This window comes from Xyrauchen texanus, chromosome 40 (genome assembly GCF_025860055.1).
Source record: "Xyrauchen texanus isolate HMW12.3.18 chromosome 40, RBS_HiC_50CHRs, whole genome shotgun sequence".
Taxonomy (NCBI): domain Eukaryota; kingdom Metazoa; phylum Chordata; class Actinopteri; order Cypriniformes; family Catostomidae; genus Xyrauchen; species Xyrauchen texanus.
This window is the reverse complement of record NC_068315.1, coordinates 25,291,250-25,313,686: the sequence shown is the minus strand read 5'-3', so window position 1 is coordinate 25,313,686 and position 22,437 is coordinate 25,291,250. Positions and strand designations below refer to the sequence as shown.

General features: G+C 38.5%; 2 protein-coding genes and 2 pseudogenes across 2 annotated transcripts; all 4 read right to left on the bottom strand.

The window, feature by feature from the left end:
• The window catches only part of LOC127633909 (anthrax toxin receptor 1-like), a 40,133-nt pseudogene extending 36,854 nt beyond the window's left edge, over nt 1-3,279 (bottom strand).
• A 1,168-nt stretch (nt 3,280-4,447) lies between these two features.
• LOC127633908 (retinol-binding protein 3) lies at nt 4,448-7,308 on the bottom strand. Its single transcript, XM_052113285.1, has 4 exons — nt 6,039-7,308; nt 5,695-5,885; nt 5,461-5,603; nt 4,448-5,328 (listed from the first exon to the last, which is right to left on the bottom strand). The coding sequence occupies exons 1-4, from the start codon at nt 7,224-7,226 to the stop codon at nt 5,003-5,005; spliced, it is 1,848 nt and encodes a 615-aa protein (XP_051969245.1). The 5' UTR covers nt 7,227-7,308; the 3' UTR covers nt 4,448-5,002.
• A 4,793-nt stretch (nt 7,309-12,101) lies between these two features.
• Nucleotides 12,102-13,477, bottom strand: LOC127633327 (growth/differentiation factor 2-like; annotated as a pseudogene).
• Nucleotides 13,478-14,217: 740 nt separating this feature from the next.
• Nucleotides 14,218-19,021, bottom strand: LOC127633910 (growth/differentiation factor 10-like). Its single transcript, XM_052113286.1, has 3 exons — nt 18,681-19,021; nt 16,275-17,152; nt 14,218-15,211 (listed from the first exon to the last, which is right to left on the bottom strand). Exons 1-3 carry the CDS (start codon nt 18,913-18,915, stop codon nt 15,020-15,022), a joined length of 1,305 nt encoding a protein of 434 aa, XP_051969246.1. The 5' UTR covers nt 18,916-19,021; the 3' UTR covers nt 14,218-15,019.
• Nucleotides 19,022-22,437: the final 3,416 nt, after the last annotated feature.

The window sequence follows — 22,437 nt, the reverse complement described above, 5'->3', positions numbered from 1 at the left end:
GAGTGTTGGCCAATAATCACAGTCAAGGTTTTTAATCCCAACATTAAAATGCATATGATTCTAAAGTGAATAGGACCTGATGGAATCTGCAGACTTTTTTCACATTTTTGTGCCACTTTGGGAGAAAAAATGGACTGAATGCTGTGGAATGGTTTTAAAGAATGTAAAATGTACTTACTAGAGCTCAGAGTTCTACACTCTTATTGGTAGCTGTAAGCAAAATCAAATTAGCCAAAATATGCAATAAACAAACAAAAATGGGGCAGGAAATGAATCACAGGCGTTTCAATTCTGCAGACATCTACAGAAACCTCTGAGGAGTTCTGTTCTTCAATTGACTGGTGAGATTCTAGGACCAGTTTGGAAAATGTCTCAATTATCTTATTTTATTACTGTGTTTGAAAACCAATATTCAGTTATTCCAGAGACTATGGGTTAACGTGGGAATATGACAACAAACATCCATTATATAAACACACCAACAGACCCAGAAGACAATTGATCTCAGGGGGAGTTCCAAGAAGCCCAATAATGGTGCAACTTATGACAGACACTTTTGTGCAATACTGCTGTAGTTTTTGATACTTTGAACAAACCATTCTGAGAAAACACAGACCGCCACTCTACTCTCTAGTAATATCCACCCAATGGCACAGTGATTGAAAAAATATTGATTAATGCATGCACATGAGTCTTTTAAAGGTGGAAGTTGAAGGTTTGTAATGTTCTGAGTGGGCTGCAGATGTTTAAGTGCACACAATTTAGCTAAATGTCAGTTTTTCCAAAGTCTCTCAAATGAAGAAGGGGGGATACTGGGGTTGGCTATGCCTTCAGCCATCATTAAAAGAAATGGGTGAAACATCATCATGTTTGAGTTAAACTTTCACTTTGCTGAACAGTCCAAAAAGAAAATTGCATGACAATGAAATACAGTACGCATTATGATGCGTTTCCAGCTTTCACAATGTCCAAAATTTGACATTTTCTAATGGTAAAGCATGGTCTAATAACCCAATTCAGAATGAAGAAATGTTGTGCTTACAGAGATGGCTGTAAATGCATTCTGTGTAAATATGTGTGAAATGCTAAATCCTGTGCCAAAGTAAAGAATAGGGTACAACAGGGATAAAGGCTCACCTAACAGAAAATGTGCTCTTTTTTTCTGGTCAAAAGTTTACCAAGAAAAAATAAAACATCTATTCATTGAGTATTGATGGAGAAACATAATTTATTTTAAAATAATTAATGATTAAAAATATTTTAAAAACCCAAAAATGTGGCAAAGGGGCTAATAATGATTTTGTGTAGATATAGAGGCAATAGTTATAGGGCAAAATTTGTCAACTTATGCAAATACGTTTCAGACAGCAAGATGCTTTTTTGGGTAACAAATTAAGACAATGCTTATTCAAAATAACCACTTCAGAAAAAGGTGCACCATATCCATTAGTTTCAACCACATTTGGCATTTCATAACATTGCATGTATTGTAAACAAATGAATCTCCATTGTGATTGGATGAGTTAATGTGAGCCCATTTTTAACTATTTCCCCCACTTAAGAAAAACAATGTGTTTTATGGGGGCCTTTAGCCCCAGCAACATGGGGGCTTTTTACTCCAAAAGCTATCCTTTCGCTTATTGGACAGTTGTGGAAAAACTGTTGATTTAATAACCTTGGATAAAACTGAAAATAACAAATAAATATTTTGTCTCAAAATAAATGTGATACTTTCAGTGATTTACTTTAGCTACATACATTTTCATCATTTTAATAATGATTAAATATTAGATCAAATTACCTCAAAATCAACCTTTAGACACTGAACGCAATGACCTCATGGATCAGGTTAATTTTGAAGTGCATAGGAACTTAATGTTAAGGAACGTACAGAGGTAGTTTTTGTTGCTATTTAGTGTTTTGGATGGAAAATCCAATCCATAAAACCAAAAGTGCCTTTTACCCCAGGAGGGGTTTAGCCATGTTGCACCACTCATCATGTAAGAGCTGTCAACATGGGCTAAGCAAAAAGTAATATTAGAGAGTCAACAAATAAATAAATAAAATAAGTAATGAAATAAGTAATAATAGAAATAAACATATCTCTCTGAATTTTGTATTTGGAAAACCCAGAAATTTCCATGTGAGACTTGAGAAAAACAAAATAAAAGCTGATATAACAGACAAAATATCCTACAACCCAAGCATTTTTGCAAAACCCACATCAAAATCTGTTATAAAAAGTAACAGTAATACAAAAGTGCAATTAGATCAAATATGATGTAAAAAAAAAAAAAAATAATAATAAATAAATAAATAAACATGTTGCACGAAAGGAAGTTGTTTTGCTGGACATTACAAAGATATTCCTTATTTATACAAAAAGGCAGGAAAAGAGAACCACAAATGCAAGAAGATTGCTTATTCTGCATTCTTCACATGTACCAACCACCCTTCTCTGCTCATCGCCCCCCAAAAACAAAAAAAAAACAACAACATGACTTTCAGACTCAGATAAAAAAATAAAACAGAAAAGAGAGAGAGAGAGAGAGAGAGAGAGAGAGAGAGAGAGAGAGAGAGAGAGAGAGAGAGAGAGAGAGAGACTCTTCACCAAACGTGCAATATGATGCATCATATGTTGCATGAAATATAACTGTTACTTACTTATCAAGGACAAAATACAAGTCGAAGGCGCCTTGGCAAGATCTCTCCTCCACATCTTGAGATATGGCAGATGGAATCGTGACCAACAAAAGTCCAAATAAAACTACACCAAGACACATTTTAACTTCAGAAAGTGCCATCCTCTCTTCTTGGTAAAAAGAAAACACCGATCCTCAATATAGCGAAAGCCCATTCACATTATCTCCAAAGAAGAGCCTGAAATGAGCCTTTGCCGAGATCCTGAGAAAAGGATGAACACAAAGAAGACTTTTGCGGATGTTGACGCAGTCTGTACAAGCATCAGTCATTAAACTGTAACTCCAACCTTGAGCTGCACACGCTTCCCTTTAAAACCACACATGGAATGTGAAAACAAAGCTATTCCCAAATTTGTACAGTATAGAAAAAGGATGTCGTTGAAAGCCACAACGAAAAACGTTGTCGAAAGTCAGTTTGTTGTCCGCATGTCCCTCTCTGCATACGCTTATTCACTTGAGTACATTTACAATATATGCGTGAAATCCACGGATAAAAAGGACAGAGTACTTCTTTTTTTCAAGCGCTAAAATGTTCATGTACATGTGCAAAGCAAAGACTGAGTCGTTTGAGAAAAGTGCACAGGCTCAGAGTTGGCAGGAGAGGAGCTGGTGTCATATTTCTACCCTTGTAGTCAAAATTTGGGTCAGTTTCTCTCCTGCTCCATTAAGGTTTCCTCCCTTCCTTTGGATATGCTAAATACTGTAGGCAATATGTTTTTGACCCTCTCGTTTTTAATTAAATTATAGGCCTACCCTTTCTTATATGCTGAAATTAGAACTTTCCTGACCCGACTTATAAAAGAAAATGTATCTTTTATATGTTTATTTTTTATTATCTTTTCGATAATTTTATCCTTTATCTTATTAATGTATACATTATGGTTGGTATATGCGTATTTTTTTTTTTATTCCTTCAGCTGTAGTGTCTTTATGTCTCAGTGATTGTATTCATACATTGTTTGATCTTATTTTCTTTACCCACCAACTTATTTCAATGTTAAATTAGCGATCTGGAACGATTTCACCAACGCCATCTGACCATCTTAAATACGGGACAAACAGCGTCCCGTAGGGTCGATACGGGACGCATAATTTTGTCTGTAAATACGGGACGATATTTTACGGGACAGGTGGCAACCCTACTTCCATTGTAAGTGCCTCACTGTAACCTCGATTTTATTTATTTATTTTAATACAATTACTAGTGGAAATACATTTTTGTGGTAATCAACATTATGCCACAATGCTGTCGATTAACCTTGATCCCGGAATATTCCTTTAAGTCCTTTGTTAATGCATCAGGTGCTATATGAGACTCATATAAGTATATTATTTTAGTGTTTGTCCAGTACACTTTGACACATTATAATATTGTGTTGTGGGTGATCAAACCTTTTTATATTCCAGTAGGCCTTCAGCGAACATCTGCTACACACTCTATGAGGATGTGCTTGACAGTATGCTTTGGTCCGCAGATGAATATAGTAGATATAATGCCATCTATTGGCTGAGCAGGTGTAAGTGTTTGTCCCATAACTGTGATTGAAGGAGTTTGAGTTTGAAAGCAATTATTATAAGTTCATGCAGTGGTAAATCACCTGATCAAAACAATCTGGGAGAATCACAAGAGGCTTTCAGCTTCATAAGCACTTCTGAAATTTTTTGTACTGTATGTTAAACCAGTTTTAGCTTAGTTGGAAATAAATCTCTAGTTATTCTTTCAAACACACAACAATTAGAGCTCTTTCCATATTGCATTTATTCAGTTTTATCAGTTGGTTTCAGACCCAATTTTCCAACAAAAAAAAAGAAAAAAAAAGAAAAAAGGGGAAGATTAGAAGTGTAAAGGTGCTATATAAACAAGATTTGTTCATATCTGTCAGTTTTACACGAGGCATAACAATTTCAATTAATACAAGGATAAATACATTTTTATGTGCACAAAGACTAACTAGTACACAAAGTACCCATCACACATGTTAAAGTTCAGGATAGGCCTACATATGAACTTTACTTTTTAAGTCTCCAACCATCAATATTAATGTGCAGGAGGGATGCTAATTTCCATCACATTCTACTCCTCCATGTTCCTTTAGATTGGATGGGCTATAAGGAACTACATAAGAAACAAAAAAAAAAACAATAGAGAATGTTTGAACTAGCATCAAAAGGCTTAAATGTGGATACAGGTTTTCTAAACATGAACTTAAAGATCTACACAGAGTATAACGGGCTCTCTACAATATGTAAATCTAAATTACTCATATCCTACATCATTTGGCTTCCATACCAGCCCTAGATTATTTCTGGACGGCAAAATGCTTGTTGAGGATCCCCTTTGCTGTGTCGAGGGCGGCGACTGCGGGCACTGGAATGTGAGGGGAAATGCCAGCACCTTCCCAGGAAGGGCCATGAGAAGTGTCTGAATGGCTGATTGGAATAGACAAGAAGGTATCGCTCTCACCCAGGCGGAAGTTCTCTGGGGGGTGACATCCTCCACTGGTTGTCTCACCGATAATCATTGCGCGTCCAAGCCTCTTCATGATAAAAACAAACTCCTCAGCTGCACCAGCGGTCGCACCACTGGTGAGGATTAACAGGCTCTTTTTGCTGCCATATCTCCTGCCTAGGCATTGCAGAATTATACAATTAGTTTTGCAGTTATACATTGAGAACATTTTTTTTATTTAGAATACTTTTGCAATTGGTCGATACAATGAGTAAGGTAATGATTTGGAAATGTATGGATCAGCAGTACCTGTGAGTTTGGTAAGGGTTAAGACACCTCTTGTGGTATTGGAGGGTCTGTCATAAAGGTTGTCTAGCACAATCTGCTTATCATCATCAAAGAAGTATGAGCAAAAACCAGCAATGGAGGTAGTAGGCCCGCCAACGTTGTTTCTTGAAAGAAAATTGAGAGTGATGTCATTAGCATGTGGATGTATTTTCAAGATGGGAGTTGAAATTCATTTGTGCATTGTACAATAATTACCTCAGATCAAGGATCAGTGCATCAGTGTCAACCACTTTGTTCCAGACATGTTCCACAATTACCTGAGCGATGGCCGCAACATGCTCAAAATCTCCAAACATGTCAAAGCGAAGGTAACCAATGTTATTTTCAAATACATCAGTGTGGAACGAAACTTTGATGAGCTCAATGAACATCTCTGGTGTGGGATTCTGGAAATCAATGAGAAATGCCCAGATATTATTTTGCCTCTAGAGTCAACATCTAACATCTAAATTGTGACTAGGTCATATTTACACTTACAACACATAAAGTAGTTTCTCAGAAATTATTCAGATTTGAAACTAATCTTTTGGATGTCTTACCATTGGAGGTAGTGCAGGGATATTGCTGGTGGTCTTCAGGCACTTGTCCCCAGACAGTTTTAGGAGGTCAGCAGAGAGCTTTGCTTCCAATTCTTCTTTTGTGGAGACAAAGTTGTATTCCCCACTAGCCACAACTGCCTCCAGCTTCTCTGCAACAACAGCACCAACACTTGGAAATGCATAGTTGTCATCAATCAGTGTGGCTGCAGCCTGAACCAACCCTGGGATCTCAGCACGAAGTTTAATGATTGCAATTGCAGTATCAAGGGCATCTTCGGCAGCGACTTCGACATCTGGTGCCACGCCATTGATCTCCCAGCTCTTGCCAGTGATGGGGTTAATTGACTTAGCAACTGGCACAGACAAATAGAAGTCAGTGTCACCAACCTTGATTTTGTCAGTCTTCACTGTTCCCCCAGCTGTATTCTCTCCAACAATGGTGGCCCTTTTAAGGTTTTTAAGGCAATAAGCAACATCTTCTGCAATCCCAATAGTGTTCTTGCTGGTCAGAATGATCAAGGGTTTGGAGGTTCCATACCTTTTTCCCAACAGGGTAGGCATGGACCACAGCTCTGTGGTGGTGTCAGAGGGGCGATCATACACAGAATCAATGTGGATTAGAGGCTCAGAATCAGTGAAGTAGGACACAATGTATGGAATTCCGGATAGCTCACCACTGACTGAATAGCGAAAATCAAGAATCATGGCAGAGGTGGGGAGAACTTTGTCCCAGATATACTCTAGCAAAAGAGGTCCAACTTTCTGAGCCATCTCCTCTCCAATGATGTGCTGAATTTTCAGGTAGGCAATGTTGCCATCCAGGACCTCGACTCCTACAGTGCTTTTGATCACTGCAGCCAGGTGCTCCGGTGGGATGTCAGGCATGGCTGGAGGTGCTGCAGGTATGTGATCTGGCTCATATGTGATTTGTACTCTGGAATCCCCGATTGTGTTTTTTACCCCATCAGTCAGAACACTGGAAAGGGTGGCAGGATCTGGGATGCTTAGAATCTCTGTGTTACTGCTGGCAGCTTCAATTGCTTCTTCCATACCAGCAAGTCTTTCTGGTGAGCAGTAGTTGTCTATGAGAATTTTTGCCATATCCATGATAAATGTAGGGGAGAAAGCACAACGAGCTACATTGCTAAAGATCAGCAGTGACGCTAGTAAGACTACAGCTCGAGCCATGTTAGCCAGTTTCTGATTCTTGATACAATACTACGTTACAGCTGAACTCTCCTCTAGCAGAGAGGTTTGTCAACTGAGGCTGCTTCGACAATCAGGTTTCTGTTAACACAGGCATAAGAGGCTTTTCCTCACAATAAAACCTTAATCTCATTAGCCAAAGTTCTTCAGTAAGACAATAACAAGCTAAAAATTTATGTTACATATGACCAAAAAGGTATGTAGATACTAAGCACTTCAATAAATTATCTGTGGTTTAGTCATTTTGTGTGCTTAGAACTTGACATTTAATAGGATTTGTTTTACAATCAATAATAATACAAATATGTTTTTTAAAGAAAATGAAATGTTTGGTCTATCAAATAACCTTTAATCTCAATAGCTAAAACATAAAAATTAAAATAATTAAAAACCTTTTTGCCTTTATTTAGAGATGGTCAGGAAACTGAGGGAGAGAGCGGGTTCGAACCTGGGCCCCCTTGAGCCAACAACCTAACATAACTTGCTAAATTATTTGAGAAACAAGTGACACATACTGTAGCATTATATTATGTAAATGAATTTCACCTCCACAAAAAGGTGGCGCTAACTAGTTAAATATTGTATAACATTTACATTTATACAGTTTAGCATTATCATACCCATCTTGCAAATATACTGTAAGTATGTAAAGTGTTTCCCTTTTTACAACGCAAACATTTAAGCATTATTGTTTTATTCTGCTTTAAAATGAGAGCAAGTTAGGTCAAACATAAAACTAGCCTAAAATGTGTAATCCTTTTTGGATTATGGGGTTATTTTGTGTAAGAAGCTGAAGAATGAGGCCACTACTACTATTTCCCTGAATCTTACCTCTGATGCCTTGCACCAATTACTTTTTGGGCAATATTAAGTGCATTACTTGATTGTGCTGCTATATGTGGCTCAACCACAGATACACTCCACACTTTTCCAGCAACTGCACTCAGAACTGCCTGGTTGGGAATGGAATCATACAGAATGCTAGTCCCAATTTGATATGTCCCACTTGAGCATTCAGGTTTTGCACATAGGAGCCGAGCGGTGTTGAATCAGCGAGTTCCACTGCCGTTCCATTCACCTCGCGAGTGTATGCTTTTGGATATATGGGCACATAGCCACGACTGTTAGCGCTGGGGGTGATTTGGGTACTCCAGTGGAAGTGGTTCCGCCGGATGATCCCCCACAGCCTCCCATTCCCCAGTACGCTTGTTTGCCCCGGTCGAGTTCTGGGATGAGACAGGCAGCTCGCCCCAGGGCGAGTTTAATGTCTCATTTGGGGCTCGAGAGCCGGATGAGCTCTCGATTGCAGCATCGGAGAGTGGGTTGGCACAGTCGGACATGGAGGACTCGACTGGGTTGCCACCTTCTGGTGTGGTTGCCTAGTCTGAGGCCGACACGGAGCTGACGGCCACGCTTGCACAGGCTTCCACGAGCGTCGGGCTGGAGTGGAACCCTTCACACTGCCCTGAGCCCTCGCAGCTTTATGACTGGTTCATGAGGAACTCACAAAGTCGTGGCGGGCACCTTTTACTGCCTGGACCCGACTCCTGGGTTCCTCCGCTCTCACTACCCTCGACGGTGGAACGGCCAGTGGGTACACAGAGATTCCTCAGGTGGATAAGCAGTTGCGGTGCACTTGTGCCCAAAAATGCCGCCACTTGGTGGAATCGCCCAAGACTCCCATCCAAGGCCTGTAAGCCTACGTCGTCTCTGATGGCCAAGGCTTACAGAGCCGCTGGACAGGCCACCTCCATCCTGCATGCCATGGCCCTCCTGCAAGTACACCAGGCCAAGGAATATAAAGAGCTGCACAAGGGTAGTCCTGACCCAGGAGAGATGCAGGAGCTGCGCTCGGCGACTGACCTCAGACAAAGGTAACTGTGCGGGTATGATGTGCCGGTTGTGTGAGTAGGATTCCTTTCATACAAGATCTGGCAACTGGACAACATTGGAATAATATATTGATGTGATTATACATTTAACGAGGTTTGGGGCATACAAATTACAGGAGTTTCTCAGGAGAAATAACAAAACGGGACATGGGTGTGAAATACGGGGACTCCTGGTAAAAATAGGAGTGTTGACAGGTATGGTCCAGGAGCGCCACCTATGGCTTAACCGCTTTCTCGACGCCCCCATCTCCCAGACCAGCCTATTCGGCGACACCGTTTAGGACTTTTACCAGCAGTTCTCAGTGGTTAAGAAGCAGACTGAGGCCATCCAACACATCCTGCCCCGGCGCGGTTCAAGGTCCCACACTCCGTCTGCTTTCATCTTTATTTTTTTGGAAGCAGAAAGTAATGACAAAATGGTTATTAAATAAATGATTATGCTCCTCTACAATTTTTGGCCCTTGTTCCTTAATAAACAGTTTTGAGACATGAAATGATTCTGATTTTCTTTTTAAAGCAATATTTAAAGCAAGATAACATTGGAAATAGTCCACTGAGAATTTTGAAATTCTTGAATGTTGTGCATTTGTTCAGATTTTCTTATGGATTATCTTCTGCTTTCCCCTGTTTTGGCACAGCATAGGAGTACAGCAAGAGAAAAATAAGGTCAAGCTTTTGAAATTAACGTCTGGGTCCAGGCTAATGACATAATTCCACAGGTCCATTGTGACCCTTCAATGAACACAGAGACGGCAATGACTATTGTACACTGGAGATTTTTTCAATTAAATTCAAAAGCACATTTAAGTCTCATTACATTAAATTGCAACATACTGTACATTTATTACCCAAGAGAATTAGTTCAATACCAGTAAATGGAATTTAGTTTTATAATCATCATTGCATTAAATTATATAAGAGGATCAACTGAACAATTAATCTTGCAGCAAATATTTGCTTTATTTACAGACCGAATTACCATTCCTTTCAAACTTGTTTATAAATAAGTTATTTCATACCTTTCTGGTTTTTACCTAAATAAATCAAAGCATTAGTAAAATATTTCTAAGCATTACAATTTAGAGGCCCTCGCTACTTTTACAGGATGTAATTAAGTAACTCTGCACTCACTCAACTCCTCTAAGTGGTGCTACACTGTTAATCTTGCTTTATCTTTTAATGCTCTGTGTCTTATGCAATTCTGTCTGCTGATTCCATGTGGCCAATCAGTGTTTGGGAATCTAATTTTAAGACATCTGGAGGGTTCTCTACTGTTCTTCTGATGTAAGGAATGGAAGGACATTTTTAGAGCTGGAGGTAGACAGAGGATAAGGAGAGCCAAACCAGGCAATTATTTGTATTGTTCTGACAATAATTCAACTTATTAATTTAGTTATTTTTCAATGTTACAAACATCCCTTGCCAAATATTGCAAAACTATTTTTAACCAATATAGATTAGGTTCTGAAACACACACATATATATATATTGATAATGTTTTGTTAAAGCTAAAACTAATGACAATAAATTAAGTTTTTTAAGGGTTTTCAAACTTTTTGATGCCACATATCCCCATAATGTTTATCTTCTTGAAATATAAAGGCAGCTTTATATTTCAATCTATAACGACCCATTTATACTGTGAGAAAAATAGTAAGTGTGATATTCTAAAGACATCATGTTGTTTGCTTAATTAATGAATTGGCTTTTATATTGTCCTTTGGCTAAAAAAATCAAATCTGGACAGTACTTCATTATTATCTAAATTGTAAGTTGACAGTGATTTCTGACCACTATTAGATTAATGTTAGGGTTAGTCAGAATAAACCTGAAGATAATATTTCTTTCCAATTTGTTTCTCTCCTAAATCTCCACCTTGTGGAGTTCATGGCTTTTTGTGATCCCCCTTTTGCAATGGTTGTCTAAACCAGATGGTTTTGAAAACCCCTGATTTAGACAACCATTGCAAAAAGAATTATCAGCTGGCTGATCATTATCAATGATCAGACACAACATTAAAACCACTGACAGGTGAAGTGAGTAACATTTATTATCTCATTACAATGGCACCTGTTAAGGGGTGGGATATATTCCCCAGGTTGTTTACCTGGGGAAAAGATGGCAGCAGGATGCACTAGAGGAAGAAGGCAGGCCGTCGGAGGCAGTGTGATGCACTGGGCAATGTTCTGCTGGGAAACCTTCGGTCCTGGCATTCATGTGAATGTTACTTTGACACATACCACCTACCTAAAGATTGTTGCAGACCACATACACCCCTTCATGGCAACAGTATTCCCTGATGGCAGTGGCTTCTTTCAGCAGATAATGCACCCTGCCACACTGCAATGGTTTGAGGAACATGACAAATAGTTCAAGGTGTTGACTTGGTCTCCAAATTCCCCAGATCTCAATCCGATTGAGCATCTATGGGATGTGCTGGACCAACAGGTCCAATCCATGGAGGCCCCATCTCACAACTTACAGGACTTAAAAGGATCTGCTGCTAACGTCTTGGCACCAGATACCTTCGGAGGTCTTGTGGAGTTCATGCCTCAACGGGTCAGAGCTATTTTGGTGGCACTAGGGGGACTTAAATGATATTAGACAGGTGGTTTTTAATGTTGTGGCTGATAGGTGTATATATGCTAAATTACATAACAATACAGTAAATAGGCAAAGAGAATGGATTACATGCACATCTTATTTTTGAAATAAAATTAAAACATTTAAAAAATAAAGTAATTTTTTTAAGCAGGGCAAGTACAGAAGAGAACGGGGAAATTTGAAGGAATATTGTATTAGGGCCTTTATTCTCAAAGTAATATTAAAAGAAACATAAACACAATACTAATCAAGTTATGGCAGCTGACTTTAACCACTACAGTGAAACTTATGTTTGTTAAATATCATTATCTTGTTTAATATTATAACTTTCACAAATGGGAATGATAAAAAAAGGCTTAGGTTACAAAAATAGTTTATACAGATCTGTAATCAGCCAAACACTACCTAAATCCATTTCTGCCACTTTAATTTCCTTATAGAGGTGTCGAACCGTGATGACACCCTTCTCTTGGTACATGACGGTAAGCGGGTCCAGCTTGGATGGGACACTGCATGCCATGTTTGCCTTTTTCGGATTGCTCAGCTAAACTAGAGTTTGAAAGATGCTGTGTTTGGAGGGCATTACGTCATCTGTCAGGGGGATATAGCACACCCCATTGCACCCATAAGCATCATACTCGGGTGGGGCCACAATCCATTTATCCCATCCAATGTCTTTAAAGTTCACCTTCAGTGAAGTTCTCCGACAGAAATTATTCTTTGCTCTCCTCTTTCTCCTCAAGTGCTGGTCCACAAGAACACGATTGCCCAATAATACCCACTCTTTCTCAAGTAGATCTCCTTCGGTTCTTTCATTGACTCTCTTTCCCTTTCTATTCCAAAGGTCATCAGAAAAAACAATTACAACAGCTGAGGTGTTGTCTTCTAAACCCAGGCTTATCTCAAGCCATCCGTCCTTTAGAGATTCACTGTCTTGTTCTAGCTCTACCTGGAGCTCACCTGCCCAGTGTCCACATTCGTGCCAGCTACTGATGGCCCTAGTCGCATCCAAGGCCACCCATGTGGCATCAGTTACATTTCTCCCGTCCAGAAGGTGAAAAATGTTTGTGTTCTCTCAGTATTGTACATCATAGACATTAATGGAAGTGAAGAGGTCATTGCTAGTGGTTTTACCTCTTTCCTAGAGAGTGAACAGCCTTAGCTGTACCAATGTAAGCTCTTCGTGATTTGGGATGGATACGTTAGCTATGTTTTGTGTTGTTTGCATGTCGAAAAGAGTGTCACATCTGTAGAGGACATAAAAAACAAACATTTTGAAATAGCTGTAACACTAATCTTCTCTTTAAAGGGTTAGTTTGCAAAAAATTTAATAAAAACAAAAAGAAATAAAAAAGAAAAGAACAGAAAAAAGGAAAATGCTGCTGCCTTTTTTACATCCTCATTTCGTTCTTCCAAACCTGTATGACTTTCTATCTTCCGTGGAACACAAAAGGAGATGTGTTTTGGTCATTGAAACATTTATTTTAGTCATGGCAAACATTTCTGACTGTGGAACAGCACATATCATATTGCAGAGATCTTCTACATGCATCTGTAAGCAATAATGTCCTGTCATTAGAGATCTACCTCCGAGATTGTAAGCTTTCTTTGTGTACTTACCCTGTATGATGAAGCTCCGAATGACAGAGGGATGGAAGTCTTATCAGAAGCATATTTGTTCTATCATGAACTGAGGAGGCTGAACCTTTCTGTGCGCACCTGATAAATTCAGCTTCCTCAAAAAATCTTCCTTCACAAACCCCAAAAAGCTCCCCAACTTGGAATTCAGTGTCTTCATCCTCAAGGTATTGCTCCTCAGCCTAAATGAACTTTGTGTTTTCCAGCCCAGGAGATTTTGCCCAATGATTTCCCCTCACAAAGCCCAAATGAGGTGGCAAAACTGATGTACACCAGAAGGATCAGATATTTCAAACCTTGCATCTTCGTTCGGTTGATAAAAAGGTAGGTGACCTTCTTCTCTATGTTTCACATCTGATTTTCTTTTGTATAAGATTCTTTGAAATTGGGGTTCCTCAAGCGAACCTCAAGTTCACTCCCATGCTCCACGCTAAGTAGCGCACGCATTGGAAACCGAAATAGTAGCAGAGCTATTATTATCTTTGACACTTGTCTTAGTTTATGCTTTGTTATCTTGAGGAAGCTTGCATTTAATGAGGATTCTATAAACACTTTGGGAACAGACATTGGGAACTAATGAGTGAGATTTTGACAAACACTTCTGTATTCATAGGGTCACATTTCATGCTGTTGTCACAAAAGCAAATATGCTTGTGTATATACAAGATCATGATTGAGCTAATCAGCCTCATGACAAATATTAACAATATAGATTCCAGTACTTCCAGAGTTTCTAATTTACATGTTGACCACCCGCCAATGAAATTAAAATGCTGGAATCTGTTGTAATCTAGTTGTGTAAGACTTTAATGAGTTAGAGGAAGTTGGCCTTTGCCCTGTCACTGCAAAAATTCCTAGTTTCTAATACAACTCATTAGGTCTTTAGGTGTGTGACACACACACGATTTCGCAGAACAATTTGTTTTTATAGACAACAGTGGTTGAAAAAAATCTTTTGCATAACAAAAGTAATAAACAAAAGTAATTCAGTTTGAAAAAAAAGACAAATAACATAATCTCTAGCTATGACTAATCAATTCCTCTGTTCAAAGGTACTGGGGCTCCACAACGTTAAAAAAAAACAAAAAAACATTTAATGAATATTTGAATACAAAGCCATAAAAGTCACCAGGCACTAGATGGCAGCAGTATGCTGAAAGTTCCTCTCATTGCCCATCTCCTCACAAAGGAACAAAACTTGTCTTCTTAGTTTAAATTTTACATGCAAGAGTCTGCAGCGCACAATTGCACTCGTAAGTTCCAAAGCAAGCTTTTAGCTAACACGCCTAACAAACAAATGACCCTCTATGCAGTCAAATAACAAGGATTTCAATACAGAAATCTATTTCAATCATTACGTTCTTTTCAATGTATTAATTTAAAAAGAAAACAGTTTGGCTTACTATCTGTTACAATAACGATTATATACAATTCATTTAAAGAAAAATAATGGAAGTAGGATAGAATGTTTGTGAGCAAATATCTTATATCATAACAGTTTTGAGGTGTTGAAGTCTTTTTTGCAGATATTAAAAAGTTCAGGATTTGTCAAACGGAAAGATTCAACAGTTCACCATATCCTTGGGCTGGGTTCATTGTGTTTTGCAGGTCTGATGTTTATTTATTTATGTCCTTATTAGCTTATAGACAGGCACAGGTCTCCACAGACATGCTGGGGAAGACCTTCAGTACAATGTTCCTGCTTGTGTCAAGGAACAGCACAGCCAGAGGGCTCATCTTGTCAGGAACGCAGCATGGTTCCGGAACTCCAGGGACAATTCCCACGGCTCTCACTATACTCTGTATGGTTGCATGATTTGAAGGATGAACAACCTGTATGGCATTGAGATAAGAGGTTAGAGACATGGGCAACCAGGTCTTAAGTTGAGTATAATATACATATATATACAGTATGCAATTCTTTATTATTTATTTATTTTATTGGGTTGGTCCAACCAGATGCAGTTAGGTAAGTACCATATATTTAGATATATAGCCTTAAAGAAATAGCAATATCTACAGATGTGCTTGAAGAATTTACAAACATAAAGTCCAGGCCAGGACATTTTATAGAGACACGACGCCATGAACCTCGCAAACTTTGGGAAATCTACAATAGACACAATGTTTTCACATAAGTACAATTTTTTACAGCCTGCGATCTTCTAAACTAATTGAAACTAAATAACGTTTTAAAGTACATAGATGTAAAAGCACACAACGTCTGGGGCTCTATTTTTGTGACCACGTTAGGCTCAGTGCAACGTCCGTGTCTTATCTCATTTTCGTGAGAGTGCTAATTCTAAGCATAATTTTCGTGCCAGTGCAAAGTGCAAGTGGCCGTGGGTGGGAGTGTTTGCACTTTCTGAGAGTGTATTATATGTAATTGAAATGGCAAAGAAGAATTTCCTATTTTCCTGAGAAATAGGTAATTGCGCTAAGATGTTTCAGAACCACGTCTGTTTTCTATGGTGCAAGTGCAAAATAACAATTCTGAAACACAGCAACAAATAATAAAACACAACAGCAAATCTGATAACAAAAGAGCAAATCAGGAAACGCAGTGTCAGTGGAACGTTTTGTCTGACATATGACATAACGCATAGTGTTGGAGGGAGTACTGCATTATTATTTAGATAATGGTTAAATGTTGTTTTCTGGGACAATTATATCAAACATATCATATTTTGGCTGCATGATTAAGCGTCACTTTCATGAACCCTTACGTTTATCCTCTACATTCTTGAAACATAGAGAATTGCAATTAAAATCAATGGATCAATGCAGCATATACTCTGTAGATGCCATCATTTGAAGGGTTCTAACTCATAAATGGCAATGATTGAATTGTAGTAGTGTGAATATGTTAGTGGTTGAACTAAGCCCATTCCCTGACCTTTGGAATTGGGAATGCACAGGTTCCAGCACAGTAGTACGCATCAAATGCTTTTGGAGCTAATATCCATTCACTCCAGCCGATGTCAGCAAAGTCCACCCTCAGGTAACGTCGCATACAAATTCGTGGCTCACTCCACTGCTTGCGTCTAGCTTTTTTCATAGTCTTCTCATCGAAGCTGAGCTCCTGGGATGCTCTCAACCTCTCATGATTCTCCTGACCATTTGGCAAGAGTTTGGGCTTTTTTGCAAAAAAGGTGCTGTCCCATAACTCCCTGTTCTTAAGATCATTGTAGTGGACATCAGGTAAGTAGTTGTTCTGCAAGTGATCAACTTCCCTTCTGATTCTAGAACTTAAGGAAGCTGAGGGAGGATCGGTCCCTTTCCCCTCACCCATAAGAGATGGACTGTATCTTTGCAGGCTTGTTGCAACACTGTTTGGTTCTGTTATGACAATGTCCTTTGTGTAAACAAGAATAAATGGCAATCTGTGAGGAGGCAAGTGATCCTGGCGTCTCTGGTGCCTGTCCCCAAAGTCAAACTCAACAGTAATCGAGAGCTCACCCTGAGCTTGGGCTTGTTTGATGGCTAATGATACATCAGTAATCTGCCATAGCCCCTTTCTGTTAGAGGACATTGTGATATTGCACAGCTGAGAAGGCATGGCAGCATTTGGTGATGTGCCCTTAACAATAAGTTGTGCCAAGGTAAGTGGCTGCAGGTGCTGAATGCGACATGAGGCTCCCCGGGAATGTCTGCAGTGCCATGGTCGTTGATGGGGTTGCTGGTCAAGAAAGTGAAGTGTTGAAGTCAAGATCACTTCCGAATTAGGGATAGAGGTCAGGTTGAAGTGAAACAAAACCCTATGGTGGGAGAGCTCTGAAATGAAATGTTTGGAAAGAAAACAGTCTTAGAATAAACAAGTAATTGCTGCTATTCAAGCTAGTTTGGGTTTTACATCCCTGTCAATATAAAATGTAATGGATTAATTAGTGAAAATTTTGAATGCATGTGAATGACCAGTAAAGTTTCCAGACAACATCCTCATAAGCAACACATTTTTCAAATTGTAGATTTAATATCCAACCACATTCTACGGTTTACGAGGAAGTTTAATAAAAAGATAAACACTGCTCCTGAATCATTCTCTGACCATATGGTAGTGTTTAGTGAGTGGTTCTCTAGGTTTCTAAATTTTTTTCTGTTTCAACTAATACCCCGTGTGTTTTAAAAGCGCACCTCATGTGGAAACTTAGCAGCTCAGAAAATAAGGGTACTAAAACTGAAATAATGGAAAAATCATTGTCTTGCAGTTGCTGAATCATGTATTCACTTACAGCTTATATTGAAATGATATGTAATATTTAAGTGCATTTTGCACTATTGATTTTGACTATTCACAAGATGGAGAACAGGAATCATTGTCATCTCCTCAAGGGATAATCTATGAATAACTAATTAGCAAATTTCACCAATAGTATTCAATCAAACGTATGTAGTCATTAAAACACAGATGTCAAAAAAGCATAATTGTGAAAATGATAGGGTAGACCAAGTACAGTTGTAATAGAGTAAAGATGCTAATGCAAGTTTGAACTTCCAATTTTCAGGATACATATTCACATTAGCATCCTCTCTCTGTGTGGAATATTTGAAGAACATATCAAATTCTGCACATCAGAACATAAATTTTTAAGGTTTTTTTTTCTTCATATTTGTATCTTCATTGTGAATAAATCTTTATTTCTAAATCATCAACGGAAACTTTGCTTGTTATAATTATTGATTTGTCTGTAGGCTACCTGCTATGGGGACACTTGTAACACAAGCACTCCTTGTCTTCAAACACTAATTGTAGAAAATAGGAACAATGCAGTTAATTATTATTTTGTTAGCAGACAGATAAAGGTATCTCATGTGAAAAAAAAAATGGCATGTTTATTCTGCTCTGTATTTGTGCAGTACAGCAAAAATCAAGTGTTATGACTGTATCCGGTCTACCCTAAAGAGTGTGTAACGATGTTATAATTATAAGTAGCCTAAACGTTAATCAATATCTATCGTACGTGCATTAGGAGTCGTTCACACAGAACGCGTTCTTGTGCTAAAAAAAAAAAAGGCTAGAGGCAGCGCCACTAATTAAGCAGGACGCAGGTGTCTCGAGACGCGTTTTTAAAAGTTGACAATATTTTTAACTTGACACAAAAAAAACTCAACTAAACTAAAAAGGCGCTGAAAAAAAAGGTTGCGCAAAGGTTAAAAAAAAATAGCCGCCTGCGCATTGTTTACATTGAAAAAACAGCACAGACCGAGGCAAAAACGTGGTCGGTTGAACGGCCCCTTGGCCACTGTTTTTTAAACTCAGTTTTCAACAATTTTTAAGTTATAGGTGGTTAATTTCACTCACCTGGGACGGCTCTGAAGCTTCGGACAGTATTCACACTCTGTTGTTGTTGTTGATAATGCTTGGAGTATTTTTCATAAACTCTGTACATATTAATTATCATCATGTCCCGTTCAGGGTTGGGAAATGACGGTTCTGTGGCGGCTGCATCTCCGTTCAGCTCTGAGGAGTTCACTAAGTGCAGCTTTACGATGTTAAGGCAGAGAAAGATTTGTGCCACGACACAAATGGTTGACATATTCGCAATGCTGACTTCAGAATCCCCTTTAACGTAAAACCTATGATGAATGTGGGACCCTATATAAGATGACTGATAGATGAAAACTCGGGTCCGTCTGAGAAGGACTGATATTGAAATGGGTCTCTTAGAGTGCAGAGTCCCCTATGCGTAAAGCTGGTGGAGAATTACTTGAAGCTCATACACTTGTTTCTTCTTACGGCTAAACCAAAGACAGATGATGACGCGCCCGGCAGCCAGCCAACGAGAGTCTGCACTGAGTCAAAGCATCGTCCATAAACGATGCACAATGCATTCAGGTCTGAAGAATTCTCTGTGGTTTCATTGCTTTATGGTGGAAATATTTATAGCCTATAATATACCTATACCTAATATAATATCCTGTGACCCATTCATTATTTTATGTTCTCTATAGAGGAAATCAGGACTCAAATATTAAAAGGTGCTATATGTAATATATTTATAAAGCATAAAATGATCATAATATATTATCAGAAATTTAGGAAACATGCTAAGTTGAAATACTGGCTTCTCTGAAAACAAAGCTACAGCCAGTATATTCTACTTTGAAATGTCAGTTTTGGCCTGTGTGATCCTGCCCACAACCCATTTCCCAATAGTATTTCGACATCCAGGGTTGCCAGATTTGAAACAAGTTAGCGGGCAAACACAGCGTGCTGCAGCCATGGAAGATAGCAATACATCTAGCTAACATTGACAGAGTTATACAAATTCCTCGTGAGCTGTTTATGTGAAAACGATAAAAAAATAATAAAAAAAAACACTTAAAAAGTATGCATTAGCTGATAAACTTACAGTGTAAGGCTTGTCACTTACCATTGTCAGTTTGCTCGTTCCTGTTGCGTGTCCTCCACCTGGCAACCCGCGTGAGCATTGAGTCTGAGGGGGAGGGGGAGACAACTCTCCAATATTTTGAATTTGGACTGCAGGTCTCATTTTAAAAGCTTGATATTAATGTTACTTATTACTCCTTTGTAAGTGAAAGTGTGATAGTTACCTATGTCCAATTGCTAATATTGCATATGTAGGCAGCTGAATAGAATTGATGTCAAAAAGTCATGGCACACACACACACATTATACTATCAACAAAACAGTTATTCAAACATTTCTCATTGTATGTACACACTTTACAGCCAACCGAAATACATAAAGAAAGCTTGTACAGAAAAATGGAAGTTAATCAAACTCATGGGTCTTCCAATCTCTCCTCTCTGTCAGTCCACAACATTTCATCTAATGTACATCACACCTGATATCCTCCCTTGCAATGAAATGAGGGAAAAATCGTTTGGCATGATGCAGCCACCCCCTACAACAATCTACTGTGATATCCTCACAACCAGCATCATTTGCACACAGTAAGGACAGCTGATCATGAGGACGTTCCATCTCCTTGCAGAAAATAACTCCTCAATGGGATTTAAGAATGGGAAGTATGGTTGGAGAAACTCCATCAAAAAATGTGGGTGGGCAACAAACAATTCCTGACTGTATTTGTATGATGGAAACTTACGTTGTCCCAAACTATAACATACGTTGGCAAGTAATTTCTTACCAACCAACTCTCGTTCTCAGGAATTAGATCCCTGTAAAGAGTTTCCAGGAAATTGAGATGCTGTGTGTTATAGGGCCCAATGATGGGAATGTGGTGGAGTACACCATTCCCACATATGGCAGCACACATTGTAATGTTCCCTCCATCTGGCCTGGCACATCAACAGTGGCTCTGTGACCAATAATATTATGGCCATGTCTCCTGACTTTGGTTAAGTTGAATCCTGCCTCATCAACATACACAACAATGTGTTCATCAGCCTCCAGCTCCATCACTCTCTAAAAGATAGAAGCAATTTAGGAAATAATTTACAGGAGATATTGTAAATCGTACAGTTATCCCACATTGTGTAACATATTCTGCATGTACAGGTTGTACTTGTCAATACCGGAAGACAAAGAGATTACAGCACTGTGTAGTGTACAATGATGAATTCGTACCGGTACATGCTGGTACCTCAGGTCCTTCACTCTCTCACCATTCCTCTCAAAAGTTTCCTTGTAGAGTTTCTTCATTGCAATCGAATTTCTCTTCAGCACTATCAATTGTGGAGAGGCTGACGCTGTGGACATTTTGAAAGATGCCGTCATCTTGTATGACTGCACTTTGAATATTTTTTAGTCTAATAGCATTGTTTGCTACAACCACATTACAAATTTCAAGTTCTTGTTGAGCAGTGAAAACTAAATATGCATTTTACGAAAATAACTATGGCTGTACAATTTAATGAACTAGATGTGCATTTCCTGAAGAAAATACCAGTGCTTGCAGCAACAAAAGAATAATGCTAATTTGTTTGGCAAGCTAATGTTTCAGGCTGCCTTTTCCCATCCCATTATGTTTGGGTCATTTAAAAAAAAAAAAGGTGAAACACTATTCTTAATCTTAATCTTGTATTACGTAAACTGCCTTTGGATTCTCCAATACCTATTTCTACAGTATATCCATTTTTTCCCCCCATGATGTCACCCCAGTTGTCATGGCCAAACCCCAAACATTTGATATATCTAAAATCCAGGATGTCCTCTTCAAGACACACCTAGACTTAAAACAGTGGCATTTGATCAGATAATAAATGCATGTAGTCAGAGCTATGAGAAGTGATTCTGTATGAAAGGGCTCTACAATGTGATACTCAGTGACAGCTCTTCTTTGATTTCATGAGAAGAACAAATAAGTGAGGACTTTCCCCATTATTAATAGTAATTTTGAATGTAACCTCTCGGGAAGAGCTTTTCAGATTTTTCTTTTGATTTTGGAAGTTTGGTTGTTCAGATCATTATACAGTCTAGCCCTGTGAAAAAGGTGCTGACAAGCCATTAAAATACTTCCAGCTGCCCTGCTCAGCACTTTTAGGTTTGTCTTTTCACACTGATCTATACCTACCCTTACGTTGTGCTCAGGTTTACTATTATAATGAATGATGATGCAATACAGTTTGCATTTATACTCAACATCTTACAACACCACATCCTTTTCTGTATGTGCGCTTTCACTTAACTCATTATGCAGCAGGCAGAATTCGGCTGCAGAGTTTGGGAGATTTAATTTTGGCTATGATTTATATAGTATTATAATGTACCATTAATCCACCTGAAATTAGTTGCTTGTACTTAATATATAATATCTTTATTATGGTAAATCTTGTGTTGTTAAACATTGCATTGACACATTCATCCATCTAAAAGGGCCAAAAAACATAACTTAACTGAAAGGTTTAATAACATTAAATACTATTGTGGTATACGTATCTGTATGCCATTCATTACCTTTTCATCATTGTTCAAATAATGCACCTTGGAAGAATACACTAGAAAAAGACAAGTCCAGGCCTGGTATTAGACATTTACAGTATGGCTTCAGTGTATGCTAATAACTGCTAAATGAGGGTAAACCAATCAGACTTTCCAGTGTTTTGTCTGAAAATGTCAAATATGTCTGGTG

What these genes read in the sequence shown, in the direction of transcription:
- LOC127633908 (XM_052113285.1), bottom strand. Translation starts at nt 7,226, where the DNA reads ATGGCTCGAGCTGTAGTCTTACTAGCGTCACTGCTGATCTTTAGCAAT. An exon ending in TCCCTGCACTACCTCCAATG is followed by an intron (nt 5,886 to 6,038) that starts GTAAGACATCCA and finishes ATTGATTTCCAG; the next exon opens with AATCCCACACCAGAGATGTT. An exon ending in AACCCTTACCAAACTCACAG is followed by an intron (nt 5,329 to 5,460) that starts GTACTGCTGATC and finishes TGCAATGCCTAG; the next exon opens with GCAGGAGATATGGCAGCAAA.
- LOC127633910 (XM_052113286.1), bottom strand. Translation starts at nt 18,915, where the DNA reads ATGTCAACCATTTGTGTCGTGGCACAAATCTTTCTCTGCCTTAACATC. An exon ending in AAGCTTCAGAGCCGTCCCAG is followed by an intron (nt 17,153 to 18,680) that starts GTGAGTGAAATT and finishes ATTTCATTTCAG; the next exon opens with AGCTCTCCCACCATAGGGTT. An exon ending in GTGCATTCCCAATTCCAAAG is followed by an intron (nt 15,212 to 16,274) that starts GTCAGGGAATGG and finishes AATGCCATACAG; the next exon opens with GTTGTTCATCCTTCAAATCA.